Source organism: Dendrobates tinctorius, unplaced genomic scaffold, assembly GCF_039654945.1.
Source record: "Dendrobates tinctorius isolate UK_male_01 unplaced genomic scaffold, ASM3965494v1 ptg000022l, whole genome shotgun sequence".
In the NCBI taxonomy this organism is placed as follows: Eukaryota; Metazoa; Chordata; class Amphibia; order Anura; family Dendrobatidae; genus Dendrobates; species Dendrobates tinctorius.
The window spans coordinates 39,238,922-39,264,922 of NW_027361690.1; the positions used below are offsets into that span (position 1 = coordinate 39,238,922).

At 42.8% G+C, this 26,001-nt stretch overlaps 1 protein-coding gene across 1 annotated transcript in view; it reads left to right on the forward strand.

The window, feature by feature from the left end:
* The first annotated feature begins 5,983 nt into the window (after window positions 1–5,983).
* LOC141084136 (ADAMTS-like protein 5) overlaps window positions 5,984–26,001 on the forward strand; it is a 124,833-nt gene continuing 104,815 nt past the window's right edge. Inside the window, exon 1 of the mRNA XM_073568611.1 lies at window positions 5,984–6,303. Within this exon, the coding sequence (XP_073424712.1) occupies window positions 6,287–6,303 (17 nt within the window). The 5' untranslated portion in view covers window positions 5,984–6,286. The remainder of the gene's footprint in view (window positions 6,304–26,001) is intronic.

A 26,001-nucleotide genomic window follows, 5' to 3' on the forward strand; every position in this document is an offset into this window, starting at 1 on the left:
GGTTGCAATTTTCAAACATTTAATTTTTATGCCCTTAAATCAAAGAGTTATCTCACACATAATAGTTAATAAATACTTTTCCCACATGTCTACTTTACATCAGCACAATTTTAGAAACATAATATTTTTTGTTAGGAACTTATAAGGGTTAAAATTTGACCAGCGATCTTTCCAACAAACTTTACAAAACCTTTTGCTTTAGGGACCACATCACATCTGAAGAGACTTTGAGGGGCCTATATTCAGAAAATACACGAAAGTAACACCATTCTAAAAATTGCATCCCTCAAGGCATTCAAAATCACATTCAAGAAGTTCATTAACCCTTCAGGTGGTTCACAGGAATTAAAGGAATGTAGAAGGAAAAAATGAACATTTAACCTTTTTTCACAAAAATGTTACTTTAGTACCAATTTTTTTTTTATTTTCACAAGGGTAAAAGGAAAAGATGGACCCCAAAATTTGTTGTGCAATTTCTCTTGCGCATGCAGATACCCCATATGTGGGGGAAATCCACTGTTTGGAAACATGGCAGAGCTAGAAAGGAAGGAGCGCCATTTGACTTTCTGAATGTAAAATTTGATGGAATAATTAGCAGACACCATGTCATGTTTGGAGAGCCCCTGATGTGCCTAAACAGTGGAAACCTCTCACAAATACACCAAATTGGAAACTAGACTCTTCAGGGAATTTATCTAGTTGGGTGGTGAGCACCTTCAACCCTCAGGTGATTCATGGAAATCTATAACGTTGAGCCGTGAAAATAAAAAAAGCTAATTTTTCCCACTGTTCTTTAGCCCCAAATTTAATATTTTCACAAGAGTAACAGGAGAAATTGCACCATACAATTTGTTATTCAATTTCTCCTGAGTACACAGATACCCAAAATATCAAACGGAAAAGAACGTTGATTAAAAGGCTTGTATCATTAATGTAAGAAAAACTTTATTATTTAGAGCCACAGATAAAACATTACATATCACCAATTGGGGGATAAAGGGGAAGTAAACATACACACATGTATATGTGATTACACATCTAAAAAAACGCACATAACCAGCACCTGAAGGGGCGGACGCGCTACCCAGGCACCTGTTCACCTCCTGACCACCACTGCCGGTAATCACTGATTTAATATGGGCCGCTACTTATATATATGTGGCGGCCATTGCTGAGAATGGCCGTTATGGTGTTAAGTGATTTGTTGTACACAGTGGCTATTGCTGGTAATAATCACCATGATACGTCTAGTGGCCACTTGTTGGCGGTATTGTAGATAAACATTACGGGTGATTGGCCAGGATAGTGGTTATATTTAGGTACCACACCATATAAGGTTTAGTATTATAAGTAATTATGGCCGTTATATATACAGTGGTTAGTTTCTCGGTGGTGGAGGCATGATATAATAGTCATTCAATATGAATTTTCTAAATTGGTTGTATGAGGACATAATATTATAGTGTCCATTCTGAGATTGATGTACTATTTTTCAGCAAAATTGTTAATTGTGGATAGTCATATAATTGGAAGTGTATAGGTTATACCTTCAGGTGCTGGTTATGTGCGTCTTTTTAGATGTGTAATCACATATACATGTGTGTATGTTTACTTCCCCTTTATCCCCCAATTGGTGATATGTAATGTTTTATCTGTGGCTCTAAATAATAAAGTTTTTCTTACATTAATGATACAAGCCTTCTAATCATCGTTCTTTTCCGTTTGATATGTTATATTTGATGATAGGCATATTTTATCCGAGTGGACACATGGGGATTTAAACTAATTATATGTAATGACTATTACCATGTGTCCTAGTCATACTTGGTACAGATACCCAAAATGTGGATACCTGAAACTACTGTTTGGGCGCATGGCAGGGCTTGGAAGGGAAGGAGTGCCATTTGACTTTTTAAATGCAAAATGTTCTGGAATTATTAGCAAACGCCATGTCGCATTTGGAGAGCCCCTGATGTGCCTGAACAGTGGAAACTTCCCACAAGTAACCCCAATTTAGAAACTAGACCCCTAAAGGAACTTATCTAGATATGTGGTGAGCACCTTGAACCCCCAAGGTGCTTCATAGAAGTTTATAGTGTTGAGCCGAGAAAAAAAAACACATTTTGACCACAAAATTGTGCTTTTAGTCCATTTTTTTTATTTTCACAGGAGAAAATGGACCACAAAAATTGATGTGCAATTTCTCCTGAGTACACCAATACCTTATATGTGGCCAAAAACTGCTTTTGAGGCACAGTGCAAAGCTCAGAAGCAAAGAATCGCCATATTGGAGATCAGATTTTGCTGGTCTGGTTTGATGATGCCATGTCACATTGGTAGAGCCCATGAGGTACCAGAACAGCACCTCTCAATGAATTCATCTACAGGTGCAGTGACCAAATTGACAACACAGGTGTGTCAAAGAATTTTATACCATTGGGCAGTGAAAGAAAAATAATTACATTTTTACCACCAAAATTTTGTTTTAGCTTCAGATTTTACATTTTCACACTGGGAAATGGGTAAAAATGGATCCAAAATTTGTCACATAATTTCTGCTGAATGTAGAAATACGTGGCTGTACACTTTTGCTTAGCCACTATTTTTGCCTCCAGATTATACTAGAATAGTTTGTGTTAGGAACGGTGGAACGCACTAAATAAAAATATAAAGAAAGTGCGTTCGCCGCTCGGGGTCCACCGTGCGGTAGATGGTATAACCGCTGCTAGCTGGTGGCAGAGCAATATGGCGGAGGTGCGCACGGGGTTAACCTTCACACAGGTGCGCAGAGCAGTCACTGTTTAGTCACAGAGATGCTACAGAACATGAAGTGCTGAGCCTGTTAAGGTCACAGGAACTCAGAGAAATAACACTCACGGTAAATGGTCACAGGAGTAGCCCAAGATGGCGGCACTAAGTCCTTCTAGACCTACCGTGTGTGTCCATATGTATAGCGTCGCAGCCGCGAATGCTTAAGAGGGCTGCTACTGCAGCGCGGCATGGATACTGCCGCTCAACAACACCGCTATGGCGCAAGAGCAATGTCGGACGCTAGCAGCTGTGGCTATGGAGCAATAGCGTGCTGGCGCTGGTACTGGCAATAACTCAATCCCTCACACAAGCGTATTATCAAAGGGTAGGGGTTTCAAATAAGTCATTCACCAGATCATTCATCCATCCTCATTCACACAGCAGCAAGCATGACTATACTAGCGCATGGCGGAACAGCCATGCGTGCCTTTTATAGCAGCCGGGACCTTCCGGGAGCTTCCAGACCTCTGAGATGGAACAATGAGATCTGGAGCGGGACCTGAGCACATGACTCCCCCGATCTCCAATGGGAGATCGTCTCATGAGCATGCTCAGAAGGCAGATGGAAGAACTTAGCCTCTGGAGAGATTTGCTGCAAGGCAATCTCCTCTGCAATCTCTTCTGCAGTAGATAAAGCGCAGGAGACTGCAGAATGTGAGGGTCTGGATTCCTGCATGGTAACCACAGAAATCTGACTCCTAACAGTTTGTGGACTCCATTTACAGAGCCCCTAAGTGCTAGAAGAGCAGAATTCCCCCTTACGTGGCATCATTTTGGAAATTATAACCCTTTGGAAGTTTATCTACAGGTGTAGTGATGATTTTGTCTCCATGGATGTTTTCCAGAAACAACCAGCAGTGGATATTGCTGAGTGAAAATTGCAAACTGTTGTTGCAGTACCCAGTACGTTGTTGTAGTCACCAGTACATTGTAGTGCCCAGCTGATGCTTCTGGAGACATGCACCTGTAAATTAGGCGGGCTCTCATCATTACAGAAATGCCAAACATGTGGACGCTAAATGTGGTTTAGGCACACTGGGGCTCAGAAGGAAGGGGGGCATTTGGATTTGGGAGCGCAGAATTTGCTGAATGTCTTTTAGTGTGCGAGGAGCTATAGCACTTTTACTGCGCCTTCGTACTACCAGTAACATGGAAGCCACCTAAGTTTCTATTGACAGATGACAGACCTGAGTGGGGACTTGCTTTTGTTGTGGATTGAGTTGAAGCTTTTATTGAGAAAATTTTGCATAACATTTGGGATTATATTTATCTAGAGTTCTATGGTGAGCACTTAAATCAGGGTTCACATCTAAATCTCTGAGTGACGTGACTCAGATAAAACCCCAGAGGGAGCCATTCACTACAAATAGGTAGCAGAGGTACTCTTGACTCCTTCTGACCTCTATTCAGTTTTATCCTTTTCAGAAGTGCACAAAACTGTGACAGACAGACTTTTATGCACCCCTTAAAATATGGTAACCGGTCAGACGGGGTCCATAGTACCTCCACCTGCCTCATTATAGGGAATCTTCTGCTGGGGGTTCCATCTGAATCACATATTTCAGAGATTTACAAAGAAATCCCAATGTAAGCGCTCAGCGTAGATAGAGCGCAGGATAAATGTGAGCCGAGCCTTACTGCGATATTTGGGAGGCAGGGTGAAAAAAAATCAACATCAGGCGAAAAATTGGTTTCATTTATTTTTTACGTCGCTCTTTATGCGGTATAAGTGATTAGACAACTTTATTCCTTGGGTTGGTGCAATTCCAGCGATAACAGATTTATAACGTTCTGTTTGGCAGCTGTCACACACTAAAAAGGCCTTTTATTGCAAAAACAAATTTTTGCATCCTCATATTTAGATAGCTATATTATTTTATATTTCGGCTGACATAATCATGTGAGTGCTTGTTTTTTGCAGGACGAGTTGACATTTTTAATAGTATCATTTACATGCACATGACTTTTTTAACCGCTTTCTATTCTGATTTTTAGGAGGCAAAATAAACAATAATCAGCAATTCAGGAATTTTTTTTTTAACATCATTCCGTGTGTGGTAAAATTGATAAGGCAGCTTTATTCTACGGGTCAGAGTTCGATTACAGTGATACCACATTTATATTTGTTTTTATGTTTTGATGCTTTTATGCAATAAAAACTATTTTATAGAAAAAAAATATTTTCGCATCCTTTTATTCCGAGATATATAACTTTTTTATTTTTCTGCTGACGGAGCTGTATGATGGCTTTTTTTTTGCGGGACAAGTTGATATTTTCATAGATGCCAATTTTGCTTAAATTCGTCTTTTTGATATCGTTTTATTCCACTTTTTGTTAGTCGGTAGGATGATAAAGAATAGTTTTTTGTCTTGTTTTTTATTAATTTAAAGGGAATCTGTCACCCTTTTTTGCCTTATGAGCTGCCGGCATTGACATCAGGGGCTTATCTACAGCATTCTGTAATGCTGTTGATACTGTAAGCCCCCGATGTAACCTGAAAGATATGAAAAACGAGTTAGATTATACTCACCGGAGGGGGTGGTCTGGTCCGATGGGTGTCGCGGTCTGATGCCTCCCATCTTCATACGATGCCGTCCTCTTCTTCCCTTCCTGTAGTGGCTCCGGTTGAGGGCAGAGCAGAGTCCTGCAGTGCGCAGGCGTCGGGAGAGGTCTGGCGCCTGCGCACTGCAGTATTCTGCTCTGCCCTCAACAGAGCAGTGCGCCTGTGCCGGAGCCACTACAGGAAGGGAATTTAACCCAATAGAGATTACAGAAATATTCCAAGAAACACGCACACTGCAGTTTGGTAGGAGAATAATTCACTCAAAGCCCACCAATTCTGGTAAGGTTCCTGAGAGTTGGTACGTCCAGCTTACGACACGTCTACGGCCCACCAGTATTCTGCTCATGTCTCCCTCTGTCCAGTCCTGACTTATGTTTGTTTAGTGATATCAAATAAAAGAACTATAGATATGAAAGCACAGGTGATATATTGTAACAGTGCAATGGAAAGGCCCTAAGGCTTTGCTGCACTTTACCTCATTATGTGGGGGAACCCCGAGTCCCCCTCAGGTAAGTCAGTACCCCCAGCCTGGTGAGCAGGAAGCAGCCTGCACATGTGCACACAGCCCGACACCTCCGAGAGTGACAGGCAGAGGGTGTGAGAGGAGCAGGAGGGCAGAGCTTCGGATCTCAGCCTGCCTGTGCACTTCTCCGGCATTCCTCTCATCTCACTGCCTCTGTTATTACAAGGAGCCTGTGCTTAGCTGGAGCCATGGGCTAGAGGAGGCACCCTGCCTGCCCGAGCATGGCTGTGCCAGTCCTCCGGAGCAGTGCAGAGCATGGAGCCACCCTGACACTGCCCTGACCACTTGTGGAGCATAGCTGTCTCCTGGGACCAGCCACCCCTCTGTACTCCTCACATTGCTTCTGGTTTCATATGATTTAACCCCTGCACCACCACCAGGCAGGAGGATGCTTCCTAGCTGCAGGTAAGACCATGTCCTGTCTATGTCCCACCACCAACTTCATTGTCAAGGTGTGCAACAATGCAGCAGCACGCTCTGTCCATGTCATACAATACTAAGAATGTGCAATGGTGCAGCCAATAAATGTTACTAACTTATTCTGCTCCTTCACCCCAGAGGCATGCACCTGGGAGGTGTGCTGAGCTCATGAGGTGCCTGAGAGTGGAAGTTCTGCAGATGTTATGGAAGATATTGTGTATCACAGCTATCATAGCTGTATCTAGCCTGATAAAAAGTGTGTTGTAGTTTCTACACATGTTGGAACTTTGCATAGTTTACATATTCCAATCATTGCATATACAAAATTGACATCCATCTACTTGGTCTACATGATCCCATGAATGATGGGCATTGCTTGTACCTGCTGTCAGATTTGGCACCATACTACACCGGAGCATACTATACAGCTTGTTTCCTGTCTGTACGGCTAGGTTCACATTTATACCTCTGCAAACTTAATGCGTTGGATGTATACAAAACGTATGCCATGCATCAAAATACAAAGTTAAATTTAATGTCGTACGTCCATCTTTGTCTCTATTTTTTTCCATCTAGTTTTACTGGTGTCAACAGTCCCATCCCACTCCATTTTGGCATCTACTCTGTGAGGAGGTGTCCAGAGGAACAAACTTTTTTTCACCCCACTTAATTCACTAAAAACGCGTACCTTTGGTCAATTATGTTTTTCCCACAATACAACGTGATCCAGGCAAAACATAGTCAAAAGAAGATTTTTTTTACGCTACGTGCTGCCCATTACGGTTTATGGGTACGGTCATCTGAATATTATTTTTTTTTTTTTGCAATTCAGACATATTTGTCCAGCAAACTGCACTGTATAAATGTGAGCCTGGCCTAAGAAGTCTTTTGCCCAAGGAGGATAAAGCACATCTTAAACAGAAGTCCATTTTACTGTGCGTTGCTGCTTTGCAGTGTGTAGTTTTGTCATGCTGTTTTTACAGGCGAAAGATATTTACTTTGAGACTTTATTCTTTTGCAAAAGTGGCCCTAATGGTGAATTTTATGTTTGCGCCTTTCTCGTTATTTAACTTGGATCCCTTTTTTTTTGTTCTCTTTACTTGGATCCTTTTTTTTTTTAGGCGAGTTCCAAGACGTGGTTGACTGCCTCTTGGATCTCGGCTCAAGTAGATACAGCCGAAAATGATGTCCTACAGAGCACACGGTGACTCCGTCTGCATCATTACAGCCAATGGCTCCTTCAGTGTATATGCCCAAATCTCATTTTCAGATGTAAGCCACAACACATATGCCCCTTCATGCGAATGGCGTAGCACTACACATGGGACTGCCGTGTAAAGCTGAACACGGTACTGTGCTCTCTCGGTCAGTCCCACAGAGAATGAATGGAGTCGATTGAGCATGTTCTTTGACGCTCCATGTCAGTGGGTGACAAAAGTCTCCCTTTCTAACAGTCGGTGGGGGTCTCAGCAGTAGGACCCCTAGCAACCTAGAAGTTATTGCCAATCTGTGTAGTAAGTGATGAGATTCCCATTGCATTTTCTTTGTGTCTAAATATACATCATAAAAAGTAGCTTTGCAAAACCGCAGGTGCATGAATATCTCTGGAACGTTGCACATGTGACTCTTGTGTATAGCTAAGGATTGCAACTGTTGCACTATAAAAAGTACCGTAGTTAAAGATGGTAAAAAAGTAACGTATGTCCATCATGTAATGTGGAGCTATATTTCCAAAATGTTGCAGTAAGTATCATTTACTCATACTCACATGGAAACCTACTCTATCGTCATTGGGAAATCACTGGCAGAGAAGAGGTTAATTAGCTGGATTTGCGAATGGTCAGGCACATGTTTTGTAATAATACCCTCATTTACTAAGGTTGGACATGGAAAATCAGGAATGAATGAATCAAGTGACAGCTGCACATCTATGTACTAGATGCCATGTACATTATTCAGGGATTTACAGAGATTACCTGAGTATAGGGTGTCATTACGAGTTGGCTGCTGTGCCAAGAGCAACGAGCTAAGTCACAGTGACTATCAGTTATTCTGACACACATCAACAAGCTGGGGGAATGAGGCCAGTGGGTGACCGAGCACGCTCATATATCGTTATCCTGGAGCTGTCTTGTTACTTGGCACAGTCAGATTTTAAGTTTTATTAGCAACTGTAAATGCTTGTAAAATGGAATGCCTAATAACTCTAGGTTGGTTGCAATATCATGAAAAGTAGTTAATAAGTCTATGTGGTTTGATAGATTTATCTTCTGTAAGTGTCTGATGTGTTTTTTTTTACATTGATAAATATAAAAGTTTAATAATTTCAATATCTCATTCTGTTATCCAGATGCTGCTGTATGTTTGTAGATCATGATATGATGAGCACTATAGTTTCTGGATGCCATGGTTAGACCTTCTTGGCACCAAACTCTAAGCACCAGTCCACTGTCCTACCACCCATCCAATGCTATGCAAAAAACATGTCCATGTGGGATGATGACTTGTGTGCAGTGTTGAAGTGGGGTGTCAAGGGCCCTCCAGTAACATTGACTTTAGGGGGCCCACTTTTCACCTGCATACAAATACACTGCTCAAAAAATAAAGGGAACACTTAAACAACAGAATAAAACTCCGAGTAAATCAAACTTCTGTGAAATCAAACTGTCCACTTAGGAAGCAACAATGTTTGACAATCAATTTCACATATTTTTTTGAGCAGTGTATAAACGACCCTCCTGCACAAATATACCTATAGCTCTATATAATAATACACTGGGTAGTTTGGTTAATGAATGATGAGATGCTTTTTTTTCTGTACAGAGTAAATCAAGTGAATTATGCCAAGTACTGCCCATACATTGGGAGTGAGAGCCCAGATGTGCACAGGGGCCCACCGGGGGGATTCCCCTGTTCCCCTATGGGCCAGTCCGAGCCTGCTTGTGTGGATAAGATAAGCTTGTGAATATGATACACCTCCTTTTTGCCTGTATGGCAGTAACCTGTGTGTAAGGGAACATTCACACAAATGCTGTTTCCTATGCTCTTACTGTCCATCTTTGCAAAAGTCCACACAGAGCACTTGTAGCCTATGGCTCAGATTCATTAAGATTAAGATTTTCTCATCGGTATTGTTGAGGGCAGTGTAAGACTCAGACCCTCTTGATTCATTAAGAGCACATGATGCTCCTGATTAGAGGCGTGCGCCACACCACACATCTTTCTCCAGTAAGATGAATTGGAGCCTTTGTGCTAGTGCACATGGGCGATTTTCCACATGGACCAGACTAGTGCCTGGAATTAGCAGGTAGCCCCTGCATCCGCCCATCATGTGGATGAGCACACATTTACACAGCCATTCATGTCCACAATTTGCAGTATTGAGTAATTCGATAAGTTTAGCTCGCATCTGAATTTAGACATCCTTTGCTTTTTGACTTGACCTTGCAGTGTCTTCACATCCCACAGGAGGGAGCATCATAGCACTGATCTCATACATTAGTAGTGATTTGCCTTTGCATGATTTAGAAATGTCTTTTAAAAGACTGTAAGGAGCTGACTTTTTCTTATAATGTAATTTCTAATAAAAATTGGCAATGAACAATACATTTAGAGTATAAAAAGGGCTGCAAAACTAATGTTCTATACCTTGAATTGGCTATTAAATGCCAATCAATTGCTATCCTCCCATTTAGTTCCTGCAGATAACTCCTTTAAAGAGTAATTAAAATTTAAATATGATTTTTCATATTTTTTAGGCAGTTTAATTTCCTGCAGATTGATGGGTTCTGGATCCTGAAAGCCACGCTGATCACTCCATAGACCTCCAGAAGTGCACATCTTAGCAGACAGGAGCACAGAGATCCTGTCTGAGTGCGCACACAGACTGGAGTATGGATTCAATAGAAAACACAGGCTACGTAGCACATCCTTTCTCTTGAATCCTTTCCCTGCTCTAGATGTGTACTCAGGCCTGAGGTGAGCTCTCCTGTCTGCTAAGCAGTGCACTTCAGAGAGTCTGCTGATCAGTGGGGGGGGTCTCAGGACCTGGAATAATCTGCAGATAATTAAAATGCCTGCCAAATACGAAAAATGATATTCAAAATATAGTTACTCTTTAGTTAGTGCTGGGCATATCAGTTTGAAGGACTCTGGTCCGTTGACCAGGTTAGCAGTCTTTGGTTAATAGATGAGAGGTCTGCAATTCTCTTAGAGTATGTTTCCACATTCAGTATTTACTGCGGATTGGACACTGCGTACAGCCACTGCGTCCAGTCCGCAGCGGCCAGATGTTACAGCATAGTGGTTGTACAAAGACGCAGGTGACAGACCTGCGTATACGCACATGAGGCTCGTCTTTCTACACCACAGCATGTCGATTTATCTTGCGGAGACGTTCAGCCTCCGCAAAATTAATATCACCGTCTGTGTATAGGCAGGGCCGGTTTTAGGCAAAGTGGGGCCCTAGGCAAAAGTTTAAAGTGGGGCCCCAAATGCTAACATTGTATAATCATACATTTAGTTTACATTACATGAACAGTTGGCAGAGGGGCCTGGAGTCAGTGGTGGCACTGTGGCCCCCATATTAAGGGGCCTTATATCGGCCGACGGGTCAGCCACTATTAGCATTATACAGGAGCGTTGCTAGGGTCAAAAAAGATTGGCGGGCCCAAGCCCCAAAGACAAAGCGTTGTCCCCAAACCCCCTCTTAATTTTTTTTTTTAACACTGCAGATAACACAGCAGGGCTCCTAACCGTCCTGGATCCAGCGGGACAGTCCCGATTTTGACACTCCCACCTGCGGGATTGTAGTTTTCCCGCACTGCAAATCAGCCGCCATGCCCACCTGTCATTTCAGAAGGGACTGTGTACTGATCGCCATACAATTCCCTCCATGCACAGCACACTCCAGAACAGAAGCCCTCCCCTGCTCACGTGACCAGACACATGACTGTGACCTCATCCTACGTAACACCAGAGATAGCAGTGATAACTCTCTGAGAACAGATAATATAGTAGATGTCACCTGCAGTCCTATGTAACACCACAGATAGCCTTACTCTGAAACGCTATGGCTATGTTCACACGCATTTTTTTCAGTAGCCAAAACCTGTTCTATTGGCAGTAAAAATGTTGCGTTCAAAACACCTGTTTTTCAGTTTGTTTTCTGGTGTTCTTTTACACTTTTTTCAGCTTTTTTTAAAGTGAGGATGTTTGCTTTGTCTACAGTATGTTTAAGGCCAAGTTCACACCTTGAGTATTCGGTCAGTATTTCACATCAGTGTGTGCAAGTCAAAACCAGGAGGGTGAGAAATCCAGAAGTGGTGACCTGTTTCTACTATACTTTTCCTCTGATTGTTCCACTGCTGTTTCTGCATTACAAATCCTGATGTGAAATACTGACCAAATACTAAACATGTAAACGACACTTAATAGTTTAATTCACCAAAACCACTTAAAAAATTGCAGCGAAAAATGCCGATGCAATATGCGGCTTTCTTTTTTATTTTAATTTTCATTGCTTTCTACAGGTGAAAACACACTGATAGAAGTGACACGCTGCAGACTTAAAAAGTGCTACAGTTCAGAAATTCAGTCAGAAAAAAAACAAGCGCATGCAGGAGATTTCGGAAATCTCATATGTTTTGCTGGCACTTTAAAAAGCAGCTTTTGGCCACGTTCATATGCAGAATTTTTGCAGCTTTTTCTTCTGCAAATAAGTTTACAGCATTTTATAGCACAAGCAAAGACAGAGATTTTCAGAAATCTCCTGCACACCCTTTTATTTTCTCCTCTGAATTTCACAACTGCAGCGTTTTTTAAATCTGCAGCGTGTCACTTCTTTCAGCAATTTTTTTCACCCGTAGAAAGCAATGAAAAAGTTTTAGAAAAGCTGCAAATGTCGCAACGTTGTTTTTCACTGTGTTTTTGGTGAATAAAACTTTATTAAACATGTACTGTAGACAAAATGAATACTATACAAAAAAACAGCAAAAGCTCTAAGGGTATATGTGTCCACGGTCAGTAAACTCTGGATTCTGCGTACATCCGCAGCATCCTACCCGCAGCGGCCAGATGTTACAGCATAGTGGATGGGATGAACACATGTGGAATCACCTGCGTAAGATGGCAGCACTTTAGACGGAGCACATGTCCGCTGCGTCCAAAGTGCTGCCATTTCCGGATCGTCTGCACATACCCTAAAAAAGAGGTGTTTTGACAGCAGTGTTTTTACTGCCAAGAGAGCAAGCTTTGGCAGCAAAAAAAAAAATGCACCAAAAACGCTGATTCAAATGCACACCTGTACTATATATGTGTATGGTTTACCCTTATTATTTCACATGGGAATTCATTTAGTTCTATATCATAAATACCCTGATTCAGCAGACAATATCCCTGTCTTGTGTCATCCAGACAGTAGTCACAGGAGGTCACCCTGTCACATTACAAGCAGTGATTAGTGACTGTGGTCAGAGCCCATGCTGATCGCTACTGTATGTGGCTGTGAATCTTGATCCTACAGCAATCAGCACAGAGCTCTGGGACCACAGTGAGTAAATCACTGCACTCTAACGTGTTATTGCTGCTCTTACCAGGTTCTGTGGCTTCACTTGGGCATATCCATTCTCAGGATAGTGCTAGGAGCAGCCATGATCAGGACTCAGGAGGAGACATATAGAGCTTCAGGCATCTTCCTTGCTGTCACTGTGCTGTAATCGGCCCCTCCCCCTCACTCTCAACTTTTAACCTAACTGCAGGGAGAAAGAGAGATGGGGGCTCAAGGGGCTTTGTGAGAGACACTCCAAGACCAGAGCAATGCACTGCATTATTCACTGCTGTACACCCTCTGGGCACTTGATAAATGGGCTGCAGATGCAGGGGGCCCCCTTTGTAGGTGGGGCCCCAGGCATCTGCCTGGTCTGCCTATCCCAAACGCCGGCCCTATTTATAGGATGCGGTGATTCTGTATGGTTCAATGAACACATGCGGAATCACAGCACATACAAAAGCCGGCAGCGCTTTGGACGGAGCTATGTCCAAAGTGCTGCAAATACTGACCGTGGAGGCATACCCTTACCTTTGAAGATCTCCAGGGCGGCTTTTGATTAGCCAGGCTGGAGAAATGTCATCATTGTGGCGATATACACAGGTGACATCGTTCCAACTGGGCTGCTCAATAGACAAATCAGTGATCCCAGAAAGCAAGAGAGTCACAGACTTCCCATCCATGAGACACAGAGCACTGATAAGGCCGATGGACCTGAGTCCCACAAATTGATCTGCCCAACTCTATCTTTAAATAGAAAGATTGATTCTGTGATAGATATATTTAAATTTAAGCAGACACAAAAAGCAGGACCCTGGTGCAGCACTATGTCAGTTTGTGGCAGTGGGAACAGAGCACTTTGAACGTCCTATTATCTGCGGCATTCTCTGTGCCTTTGTAAGGGGGTGAAGAGGAAGAAGAGCCTAAAAGGGGTTACCTTTCCTGCTCCATATCCGGAACCACCTAGTCAGACAGCAGGGTTGCCGGGGGGAAGACATTCGGCCCGGACCAACTGAACCATGTGACCGTAGGGGGCTGTGACAAGAAAGGAGGGGTGCTGGACAGGAAGCTGTGCAGGGAAAGGGTGCAAAAGCAGAGTGTGCCAGACACAGAGCAGAGCATGCCAGAGGCAGAGCAGAGCGCGCAGGACAGGGGCCAGGCTGCAGCACCGCACTTCCAGAGAGCGAGAACCTCCCGTCCAGAGACATAGACCGAAGGACGAGGTATAGAGAGCGCCGTATGTGATTACGTGGACCTGGTAGCCTCCGTGACTAGAGGAGACTTCCCCCCCTGACAGTGCAGTGACAGTGACCCGAGAGCGCAGTCCCAGAGACCACAGTGACAAGCTGTGGCACCTGAGTGTGGCAGAGAGACTTCCCAGTGTGCGCAGCATCATTCCTGTGGAGAGACAGTCAGGGTATCATATAGAGACTCGGAGCAAGGGAGACTTAGGTTCGCAGCGTCTCCATGCTCCTGGCTTTAACCCCTGAGGTCCCAGCTTCATTTAGAAAAGAGACTCTAGAGACTGCAAGCACCGCTGTTGTCGGCACCAACGTGGGAGAAGTAGACCCCTTCAATCAAGCTTCCCTGGACTGATTAGTTCTATTTTTCTGAGGTTAACTGTTTCAATGCCTACATAACTGTTTTATTGCTTTCTACAGCTTCATTGTGCTGTTCTACTGTTTTTTTACTGTGACTTTTAACCCCCTCTTGCTCCTCCCTGCGTGGAGAGAAAACCCTTGTAAATAAAAAATAAACCTTTAACTCTTGGTCTGTCCCGGTTCCGTGGCGACATCCTCAGTACCTGCAGTTTATTACACCTTTTATGATTAGTAGGCCCTCTTGACGTCCTTTGTGTGTAGCAGTGGAACGTAATGATGTCATGGGACCTACAACTCATAAGACGCGCCGGAGATGCCTCATGTAGTAGGCGTTTCAAAGTGCTCGGGTCCAATGGTCACTGGTGCCGGATCCTGCATATCTTTTTGTTGAACTCGAGACATAATATTTTCAAACATTTATGTTGCTATGTTTGAATCTGTATTTGCAAATAATTTAGTAGATCTCAGTAAACAGCAACATCATATCAATTACATATATAATTTACTACAATTTTGTTATGTGTTTCTGTGTCCTCATTTGAATAAATGTTTTTTATAATGTGTCCAGTGTTCTCGTACTCCAGGACTAAGCATCGGGACCCTGGGGAAGACTTGACAATAATTTCGCAGTTTACTCATATTCTGCTTCTCACAATTAAAGGTCATGGAAACAACAATGAGACTTGTGTGGAGACTGTGCATTGGCAAATATTGTCCCTCTACAGTCGTAGTCGAAAATGTTGGCACCCTTGAAATTATTCCAGAAAATGAAGTATTTCTCCCGGAAAATTATTGCAATTAAACATCTTTTGTTATGCACGTGTTTATTTCCTTTGTGTGTATTGGCACAATACAAAAAAAATGAGAAAAAAAATGAAAATTGGACATGATTTCAAACACAGCCCCGAAAATGAGCAGTACAAAATTATTGGCACCCTCAACTTAATATTTGGTTGCACACCCTTTGGAAAAAATAACTGCAATCAATCGTTTGCATCCTATAACCATCAACAAGCTTCTTATAACTCTCAACTAGAAATTTGTACCACTTTTCTTTTGCAAACTGCTCTAGGTCTCTCATATTTGAAGGGTATTTCTTCCAGCAGCAATTTGAAGATCTCTCCACAGGTGTTTAATTTAAATCTGGACTCATTGCTAGCCACTTCAAAACTCTCCAGTGCTTTGTTTCCATCCATTTCTGGGTGCTTTAATTACCTTTGATGTCATTGTTCTGCCGGAATACCCATGATCTGGGACGCAAACCCAGCTTTCTGACATTGCGACCCAAAATTCTTTGGTAATATTCAGATTTCATGATGCCTTGCACACAGTCAAGGCACCCAGTGCCAGAGGCCGCAAAACAACCCCAAAACATCTTTGAACCTCCACCATATTGGACTGTAAGGCCTCATACCCATTGGCGATTAAAAAAATGGTCCGCGTTCTTGACTGGAAAAAAGGGTGGAGTGTTATGCCAGTGTCATGTGATTTCTATGCGATTTTTTTTTTTTTTTTCCCATCCGTTTTCCATCCGTTTTTTTTTTCCCAGCAACTCTTTTTCTACAGTCATTTACAGGACCATTTACAGTGTTCTATACCACATAATGGTGATGTATCCATTAAAAACGGATGGAAAACGGATGGTCCGTTTTTGGTCCTTTTTTTAATCGCACCCATTGACTTCTATTGTCAAAAATCGCTGCAAATCGCAGCATGCTGCGATTTTTTTCTCAGACCGATTTTGGCTGAGAAAAAAAATTGCAAGTGAGATGTCACCCATTCACTAACATGGGTCAGAGTGCAATCCGATTAAAAATCGGATTGCAATCGTCCGATTTTATCGCCAGTGAGTATGAGGCCTAAGTCCTATGTTCTTTTCTTTGTAGGCTTTATTCCGTTTTTGATAAACAGTGGTATGTTTTGTTATACCAATATTTATTTTCTTTGTGTTAATTGGAACACCATAAAAAACTGAAAAAAAGGCAAATTGGACATAATCTCACATAAAACCCCAAAAATGGACAAAATTGTTGTCACTTTTCCAAAATTATGGATAAACAACTTTATTTTCAACATTTGATACTAGTTCAAACTCACTGGTGGCAGGTAACAGGCATGGTCAATATGAAATTTGCACCTGAAACCAGATAAAAAGGGGAGAAATTGACTCAATCTTTGCATTGTGTGTCTGTGTGTACCACACTAAGCATGGAGAACAGAAAGAGAAGAAAAGAACTGTCTGAGGACTTCAAAAATCTCAAAATTACAAGTCCATCTCCAGAGATCTTGATGCTCCTTTGTCCACAGTGTACAAATAATCAAGAAGTTTACAACTCATGGTACTGTACAGTAGCTAATCTCCCTGAATGTGGAGAGTAGAGAAAAATTGATGAAAGATTTCAACACAGGATAGTTCAGATGGTGGATAAGCAGCCCCAATCAAGTTCCAAAGAAATTCAAGGTGTCCTGCAGGTTCAGGGTGTGTCAGTGTCAGTGTGAACTATCCATCAATATTGGAATTAAATGAAACGCTATGGCAGGAGAACCAGGAGGACCCTAATGCTTACAGAGAGAAATAAAAAAGCTAGACTTCAGTTTGCCAAAATGTAGCCAATTTTTTTTCTGGGAAAGCGTCTTGTTTACAGATGAGACCAGTATAATGTTTTTGGAGTGCGGGTCTAAATCCTATTGAACACCTGTGGAAAGATTTTAAAATTGCTGTTCGGAGAGGGCACACCTCAAATATGAGATACCTGGAGCAGTTTGCAAAACAAAAGTGATCAAAAATTCCAGTTGAGGGGTGTAAGAAGCTTGTTTATGGTTATAGAAAATGATCGATTTACAGTTGTTTATTCCAAAGAGTGTGCAACCAAATATTAAGTTGAGGATGCAACAATTTTGTCCTACCCATTTTTAGGGTTTTGTGTGAAATTATGTCCTATTTGCCATTTTTTTTTTGTCGTTCTAAAGGAAATAAACATGTATAACAAAATATATATACTGTATTTTTCAGACTATAAGACGCACTTTTTTCCCCAAAAATTTTTGGGGAAAATGGGGGTGCGCCTTATATTCAGAATATACTTACAAATACTGTGACGGTGGTCCCGGTCCGATGCTGCAGGGTGATGCAGCCTCCCTTCCCAGGCTGGTGCGGCTGTGGTGTGGTGGTGCTCCTCTGTGGGGCGGCGGGGCTCCATCGGCATTTTGTGAAAGCCTGGAGGCCCCCGCAGATCCAGTGCTGCGATGCGGTGGCCTCCGGGAAAATGGACGTCGGGGGCGGCGCATGCTCAGATTCAGATGTCAGCAATGAGATTTCGTCTCGAGATCTCGGGACGAGATCTCGTTGCCGAGATCTGAATTTGAGCATGCGCCGCCCCCCGCCGGCCATTTGACCGGAGGCCACTGCATTGCAGCACTGGATCTGTAGGGACTTCTGGAATTTCACAAAATACTGACGGAGCCCGGCCGCCCCACAGAGCACTGCTGCCACCCCACAGAGGAGCACCACCACCGCCGCTGCTCCTCTGAGGAGCACCACCGCCGCACCTGTCGCAAAATGCCGGCGGAGCCCCGCCGCATAACAGAGCAGCACCACAGAACATCACCACCGCCGCACCACAGAGCACCATGGCTAAACATGTCGCAAAATGCCAGAGGAGCCCTCCACACCACAGAGCACCTACGCCGCACCAGCCTGGAATGGGATTTCCTGAAGGCCACCGCACTAGCCTGGACCACCGAACAACATCTATGACCACTCCTCCACTTGTGCCGATTCCCCCCCCCTGGTAAACTGAATACGGACTTTAAGATGGACCCCCATTTGACACAATATAATTTTTTTCCCTATTTTCCTTCTGAAAATTGGGGGTGTGTCTTATGGTCCGGTGCGTCTTATAGTCCGAAAAATACGGTAATTGCAATGATTTTCTGGGAGAAATGCTGAAGCATTTTCTCTAACAATTTCAAGGGTGCAACACTTTCGGCCATGAATGTAGATTGTGACTATGGGGCTGATTCGTGAAGGTTATCCTAGTGTATAACACCTTAAGAAGTTGCAACATTTCTGCGCCACCCAAGTGTGCAATAGCAATCTGCTGTTTATTGCATTTATTTATACATTTCCTTTTTTTATACATTTTCATCTGCAGATTTGATGTAGCATTTTAGGCCTTTTGTTAACACAGAAACAATTTGATTCTGGACTTAAACACACAGATAGCATTTTGTATTTATTTATTAAGCTTTCCATAGGAGTGGATGGCTGAAAAAAATGAACAAAAACACACAGTTCCACAGCGTCTTTAAATCTCTATATATAAAAATCAATGTGTGTGTGTGTTTCACCAACCAATCACGAAGCATCTTTCATTTCACCAGAGCTGTTCAAAAGAAACTAAGCTGTGATAGGTTGCTATGACAACAGTTTTCCTTGCAGCCAATCACTAAGCATCTCTCGTTTCACCAGAGCTGGTTAAAAGTAGCTGAGCTGTGATTGGTTGCTATGCGCAAGTTTTCCCACTTGACAACACCTCAACAGACACTGACATGGTGGGAGAAATCTAGCATCCCCAGGAACATAAGCTCCCAGCCATCATCTGTCCCCCAGAAAGGAGCAGTGAGTACATGACAGAAATGAATCCTCCCCTCCCGTGTGGTAACATTAAGTGAAACACATGAATGTAGGAAAGTGCACATATTAAATGTCATGTGGTTTAATATTTTCTCACAGACACTTTTATGCATTATTGATGTGTTACTGTGCTCTGATGCTGTGAGTTTTTTTAAAGTGCTACTTTTCCCATAATTCACCTGAATATACCCATATAACACGTAATGCTTTTCCCATAACAACCCATTAAATATGATACTATACTGCATACAGATGCTGTACATCCATGAGCAACTCAGCCGGACAAATTACAAGTTGACGGTGCATGAAAATGTGTGTGAATGTTCCTCTACTGTACTAATGTATAAGGTTTGTGCCTGTGCATTGGTGAAAAGCATGACTGTGATATTTATGGTGGCAGATAAGTGAGAAAATCAGCCTGATCAGTAAAAAACCTGGGATCTTAGAGAACCATGTTTCTGTGGAATTTCACTATTCTACTTTTACTGGCTCTGACGGGATGATGTGGGATATTAGGGGTAGTAGTCTGGTAGCTCTGGCTGACGGGATGATGTGGGATATTAATGGTAGTTGTCCAGTGGCTCTGGCTGACAGGATGATGTGGGATATTAGGGGTAGTAGTCCGGTAGCTCTGGCTGACGGGATGATGTGGGATATTAGGGGTAGTAGTCCAGTGGCTTTGAAGGGATGATGTGGGATATTAGGGGTAGTAGTCCAGTGGCTTTGAAGGGATGATGTGGGATATTAGTAGTCTGGTGGCTCTGGCTGATGGGATGATGTGGGATATTAGCGGTAGTAGTCCGGTGGCTCTGGCAGACGGGATGATGTGGGATATTATAATGAATGTGGCTATGCGAAGTGGGCGGGGCTATACACTCAGCTTTATATATATATATATATATATATTCATTATAATTTGTTATAACTAACTGCAGTTAGTTACTATGCCCGGGCAGCGCCGTGCTCTTCAGCTAGTCAACTATAAAGAGGAGAATTTCCAGAGGGAAAAAAAATGTTGTTTACCCAACATGTGAGCATGCCCTCACTGCATTGCTGCCATTACAATGGTTATAGCCCAAATGCTGTACTGCATAGTCTAAGAAATGACCTTTCTTACCTGGATTACCTACTTTCCACTCTACTCAGCCTAAACTGATTGTTGGATGTCGGGAGGAAGCTTTCAGAATGAGTTCTTTCCATCATCTTCATGCTGGTGGATCCATTCACATCTTGGGTCAATAGATGCATGTCATATCTTGTACCTTCAGGTGCTTATATTGTCTCCTGAGCAACATGTGTTTTCTATTGAAGGAAATGAGCTATTTATGTAGTGTAAACATTCTGCTATAAATTTAGGTCATTTTGCTGACATAAAATCTTGCTTCCAGTGGTGGGGTCTTAATTGGCCCTGTTGTACAAGGTCTTAGCTCCTAGGGCTAATTTAGTCCTTTTATTCCCTCCTATTGTAAGGACACAATTGTTCAGGGGCCTAATGATGACTAATGGCAGTGACATGTGGTAAGGGGTTACATCTGGACTAATGATGCAGAACGTGAAAAGTACAAGTTAATTAGTAATTATTACTGGGGGCACTTACATAATCCCTTTTGTTTTTCCATGCCCTCTAATTTAATGTTGTTATATCTAACAAGAATTTCTGCAGGTGTATACATAGGATTTTCTGGACCTTTAGCAGTTTATATACACTGCTCAAAAAAATAAAGGGAACACTCAAATAACACTTCCTAGTTCTGAATGAATGAAATATTCTCATTGAATACTTTGTTCTGTGCAAAGTTGAATGTGCTGACAAGAAAATCACACAAAAATCAATGGAAATCAAATTTATTAACCAATGGAGGCCTGGATTTGGAGTCACACAAAATTAAAGTGGAATGTAATGTACTTAAAACAAGTCAATATGAGACTCAGTATTGTGTGTGGCCTCCACATGCCTGTATGACCTCCCCACTGTATAACGCCTGGGCATGCTCCTGATGAGGCGGTAGATGGTCTCCTGAGGGATCTCCTCCCAGACCTGGACTAAAGCATCCGCCAACTCCTGGACAGTCTGTGGTTCAACGTGACGATGGATGGAGCGAGACATGATGTCCCAGATGTGCTCAATCGGATTCAGGTCTGGGGGATGGGCGGGCCAGTCCATAGCTTCAATGCCTTCATCTTGCAGGAGCTGCTGATGCACTGCAGCCACATGAGGTCTGGCATTGTCCTGCATTAGGAGGAACCCAGGGCCAACGCACCAGCATATGGTCTCACAAGGGGTCTGAGGATCTCATCTCGGCACCTAATGGCAGTCAGGCTACCTCTGGCAAGCACATGGAAGGCTGTGCAGCCCTCCAAAGAAATACCACCCAACACCATTACTGACCCACTGCCAAATCGGTCATGCTGAAGGATGTTGTAGGCAGCATATCACTCTCTACGGCGTCTCCAGACTCTGTCACTCTGTCAGGTCTGTCACATGTGCTCAGTGTGATCCTGCTTTCATCTGTGAAGAGCACAGGGTGCCAGAGGCGAATTTGCCAATCCTGGTATTCTGTGGCAAGTGCCAAGCGTCCTGCATGGTGTTGGGCTGTGAGCACAACCCCCGTCTGTGGATGTCGGGCCCTCAGACCATCCTCATGGAGTCGGTTTCTAACCATTTGTGCAGACACATGCATATTTGTGGCCTGCTGGAGGTCACTTTGCAGGGCTCTGGCAGTGCTCCTCCTGTTCCTCCTTGCACAAAGGCGGAGGTAGCGGTCCTGCTGCTCCACGTCTCCTGGTGTACTGACCTGTCTCCTGGTAGCGCCTCCAGCCTCTGGACACTATGCTGACAGACACAGCAAACCTTCTTGCCACAGTTCACATTGATGTGCCATCCTGGATGAGCTGCACTACCTGAGCCACTTGTGTGGTTTGTAGAGTCCGTCTCATGCTACCACGAGTGTGAAAGCACAACCAACATTCAAAAGTGACCAAAACATCAGCCATAAAGCATTGGTTCTGAGATGTGGTCTGTGGTCCCCACCTGCAGAACCACTCCCCTTATTGAGGGTGTGTTGCCAATAATTTCCATCTGCTGTCTATTCCATTTGCACAACAGCATGTGAAATTGATTGTCAATCAGTGTTGCTTCCTAAATGGACAGTTTCATTTCACAGAAGTTTTATTTCCTTGAAGTTATATTCTATTGTTTAAGTGTTTTCTTTATTTTTTGAGCAGTGTGTGAGTGTGTGTGTGTATGTGTGTATATATATATATATATACACTCACTGGCCACTTTATTAGGTACACCTGTCCAACTGTGTGTTAAGACTTAATTTCTAATCAGCCAATCACATGGCGGCAACTCAGTGCATTTAGGCATGTAGACATGGTCAAGACAATCTCCTGCAGTTCAAACCGAGCATCAGTATGGGGAAGAAAGGTGATTTGAGTGCCTTTGAACGTGGCATGATTGTTGGTGCCAGAAGGGCTGGTCTGAGAATTTCAGAAACTGCTGATCTACTGGGATTTTCACGCACAACCATCTCTAGGGTTTACAGAGAATGGTCCGAAAAAGAAAAAAAATCCAGTGAGCGGCAGTTCTGTGGCCGGAAATGCCATGTTGATGCCAGAGGTCAGAGGAGAATGGGCAGACTGGTTCGAGCTGATAGAAAGGCAACAGTGACTCAAATTGCCACCCGTTACAACCAAGGTAGGCAGAAGAGCATCTCTGAACGCACAGTGCGTCGAACTTTGAGGCAGATGGGCTACAGCAGCAGAAGACCACACTGGGTACCACTCCTCTCAGCTAAGAACAGGAAACTGAGGCTACAATTTGCACAAGCTCATCGAAATTGGACAGTAGAAGATTGGAAAAACGTTGCCTGGTCTGATGAGTCTCGATTTCTGCTGCGACATTCGGATGGTAGGGTCAGAATTTGGCGTAAACAACATGAAAGCATGGATCCATCCTGCCTTGTATCAACGGTTCAGGCTGGTGGTGGTGGTGTCATGGTGTGGGGAATTTTTTCTGGGCACTCTTTGGGCCCCTTGGTACCAATTGAGCATCGTTGCAACGCCACAGCCTACCTGAGTATTGTTGCTGACCATGTCCATCCCTTTATGACCACAATGTACCCAACATCTGATGGCTACTTTCAGCAGGATAATGCGCCATGTCATAAAGCTCGAATCATCTCAGATTGGTTTCTTGAACATGACAATGAGTTTACTGTACTCAAATGGCCTCCTCAGTCACCAGATCTCAATCCAATAGAGCATCTTTGGGATGTGGTGGAATGGGAGATTCGCATCAGGGATGTGCAGCCGACAAATCTGCGCCAACTGTGTGATGCCATCATGTCAATATGGTCCAAAATCTCTGAGGAATGCTTCCAGCACCTTGTTGAATCTCTGTCACGAAGAATTGAGGCAGTTCTGAAGGCAAAAGGGGGTCCAACCCCTTACTAGCATGGTGTACCTAATAAAGTGGCCAGTGAGTGTATATATATATATATAATTGCAGCCATTAGCCACTTTACAATATATATATATATATATATATATATATATATATATATATAATATACATGCACTACCGTTCAAAAGTTTGGGGCCACCCAGACAATTTTGTGTTTTCCATGAAAACTCATACTTTTATTAAACAAGTGAGTTGCCAAATGAATTTACAATCTAGTCAAGACATTGACAAGGTTCGAAAAAAAGATTTTTATTTGAATTAACCCCTTAACCCCCAAGGGTGGTTTGCACATTCATGACCGGCGAATTTTTACAATTCTGACCACTGTCCCTTTATGAGGTAATAACTCTGAAACGTTTCCATGGATCCCGGTGATTCTGACACTGTTTTCTCGTAACATATTGTACTTCATGTTAGTGGTAAAATTTCATTCATATAACTTGCGTTTATTTGTGAAAAAAATGGAAATTTGGCGAAAATTTTGAAAATTTCGCAATTTTCCAACTTTGAATTTTTATGCCCTTAAATCACAGAGATATGGCACACAAAAAGCTTAATAAGTAACATTTCCCACATGTTTACTTTACATCAGCACAATTTTGGAACTAAAATTTTTTTTTTGTTAGGAAGTTATAAGAGTTAAAAGTTGACCAGCGATTTCTCATTTTTGCAACACCATTTTATTTTTACGGACCACATCACATTTGAAGCTACTTTGAGGGGTCTGTATGATAGAAAATACCCAAAAGTAACACCATTCTAAAAACTGCACCCCTTAAGGTGCTCAAAACCACATTCAAGAAGTTTATTAACCCTTCAGGTGCTTCACAGGAATTTTTTGAATATTTAAAAAAAAATGAACATTTAACTTTTTTTCACAAAAAAAATACTTCAGGTTCAAATTTTTTTATTTTACCAAGGGTAACAGGAGAAATTGGACTGCAAAAGTTATTGTGCAGTTTGTCCTGAGTACGCTGATACTTGATATATGGGGAGGAACCACTGTTTCGGCGCATGGCAGAGCTCAGAAGGGAAGGAGCGCCGTTTGACTTTTTCAATGCAAAATTGGCTGGAATTCAGATCGGACACCATGTCACGTTTGGAGAGCCCCTGATGTACCTAAACAGTGGAAACCTCCCACAAGTGACCCCATTTTGGAAACTAAGCCTCCCAAGGAACTTATCTAGATATGTGGTGAGAACTTTGAACCCACAAGGGCTTTACAGAAGCTTATAACGTACAGCGGTACAATTAAAAAATCATTTTTTCCACAAAAATGATCTTTCCACCCCCAATTTTTATTTTCCCAAGGGAAAAGGACCCTAAAAGTTATTGTGCAATTTGTCCTAAGTACGCTGATACCCCATATGTGGATGTAAATGACTATTTGGGCGCATGGCAGAGCTCAGAAGGGAAGCAGCGCCATTTGACTTTTTTGGCTGGAATTAAGATCAGACACCATGTCGCGATTGGAAAACCCCTGATGTACCAAAACAGTGGAAACCCCCCACAAATGACACCATTTTTGAAACTAGACCCCCCCAGGAATCTTATCTAGATGTGTGGTGAGAACTTTGAACCCCCAAGGGCTTCACAGAAGTTTATAACGTACAGCCGTACAATTAAAAAATCATATTTTTTCCACAAAAATGATCTTTTCACCCTCAATTCTTATTTTTCCAAGGGTAACAGGACCTTAAAAGTTATTGTGCAATTTGTCCTGAGTACGCTGATACCCCACATGTGGGGGTAAACCACTATTTGGGCGCATGGCAGAGCTCGGAAGGGAAGCAGCGCCATTTGACGTTTTTGGCTGGAATTGAGATTGGCCACCATGTCGCGTTTGGAAAGCCCCTGATGTACCAAAACAGTGAAAACCCCCCCACAAATTACACCATTTTGGAAACTAGATGTGTGGTGAGCACTTTGAACCCCCCCAGTGCTTCACAGAAGTTTATAACGACCGGGCGTGAAAATAAAAAAATTGTATTTTTTCAACAAACGTGATCTTTTAGTCCCCATTTTTTTACTTTTCCACGGGTAACAGGAGAAATTGGACCCCAAAAGTTGTTGTCCAATTTGTCCTGAGTACGCTGATACCCCATATGTGGGAGAAAACTACTGTATGGGCACACGTCGGGGCTCGGAAGCGAAGTAGTGACGTTTTGGAATGCAGACTTTGATGGAATGCTCTGTGGGTGTCATGTTGCCTTTGGAGAGCCTCTAATGTACCTAAACAGTGGAAACCCCCCACAAATGATGCCATTTTGGAAACTAGACCCCCTAAGGAACTTATCTAGATGTGTGGTAAGTACTTTGAACCCCCAAGGGCTTCACAGAAGTTTATAATGCCCGGGCATGAAAATAAAAAAATCGTATTTTTTCCACAAACATGATCTTTTAGTCACCAATTTTTTTATTTTCCCAAGGG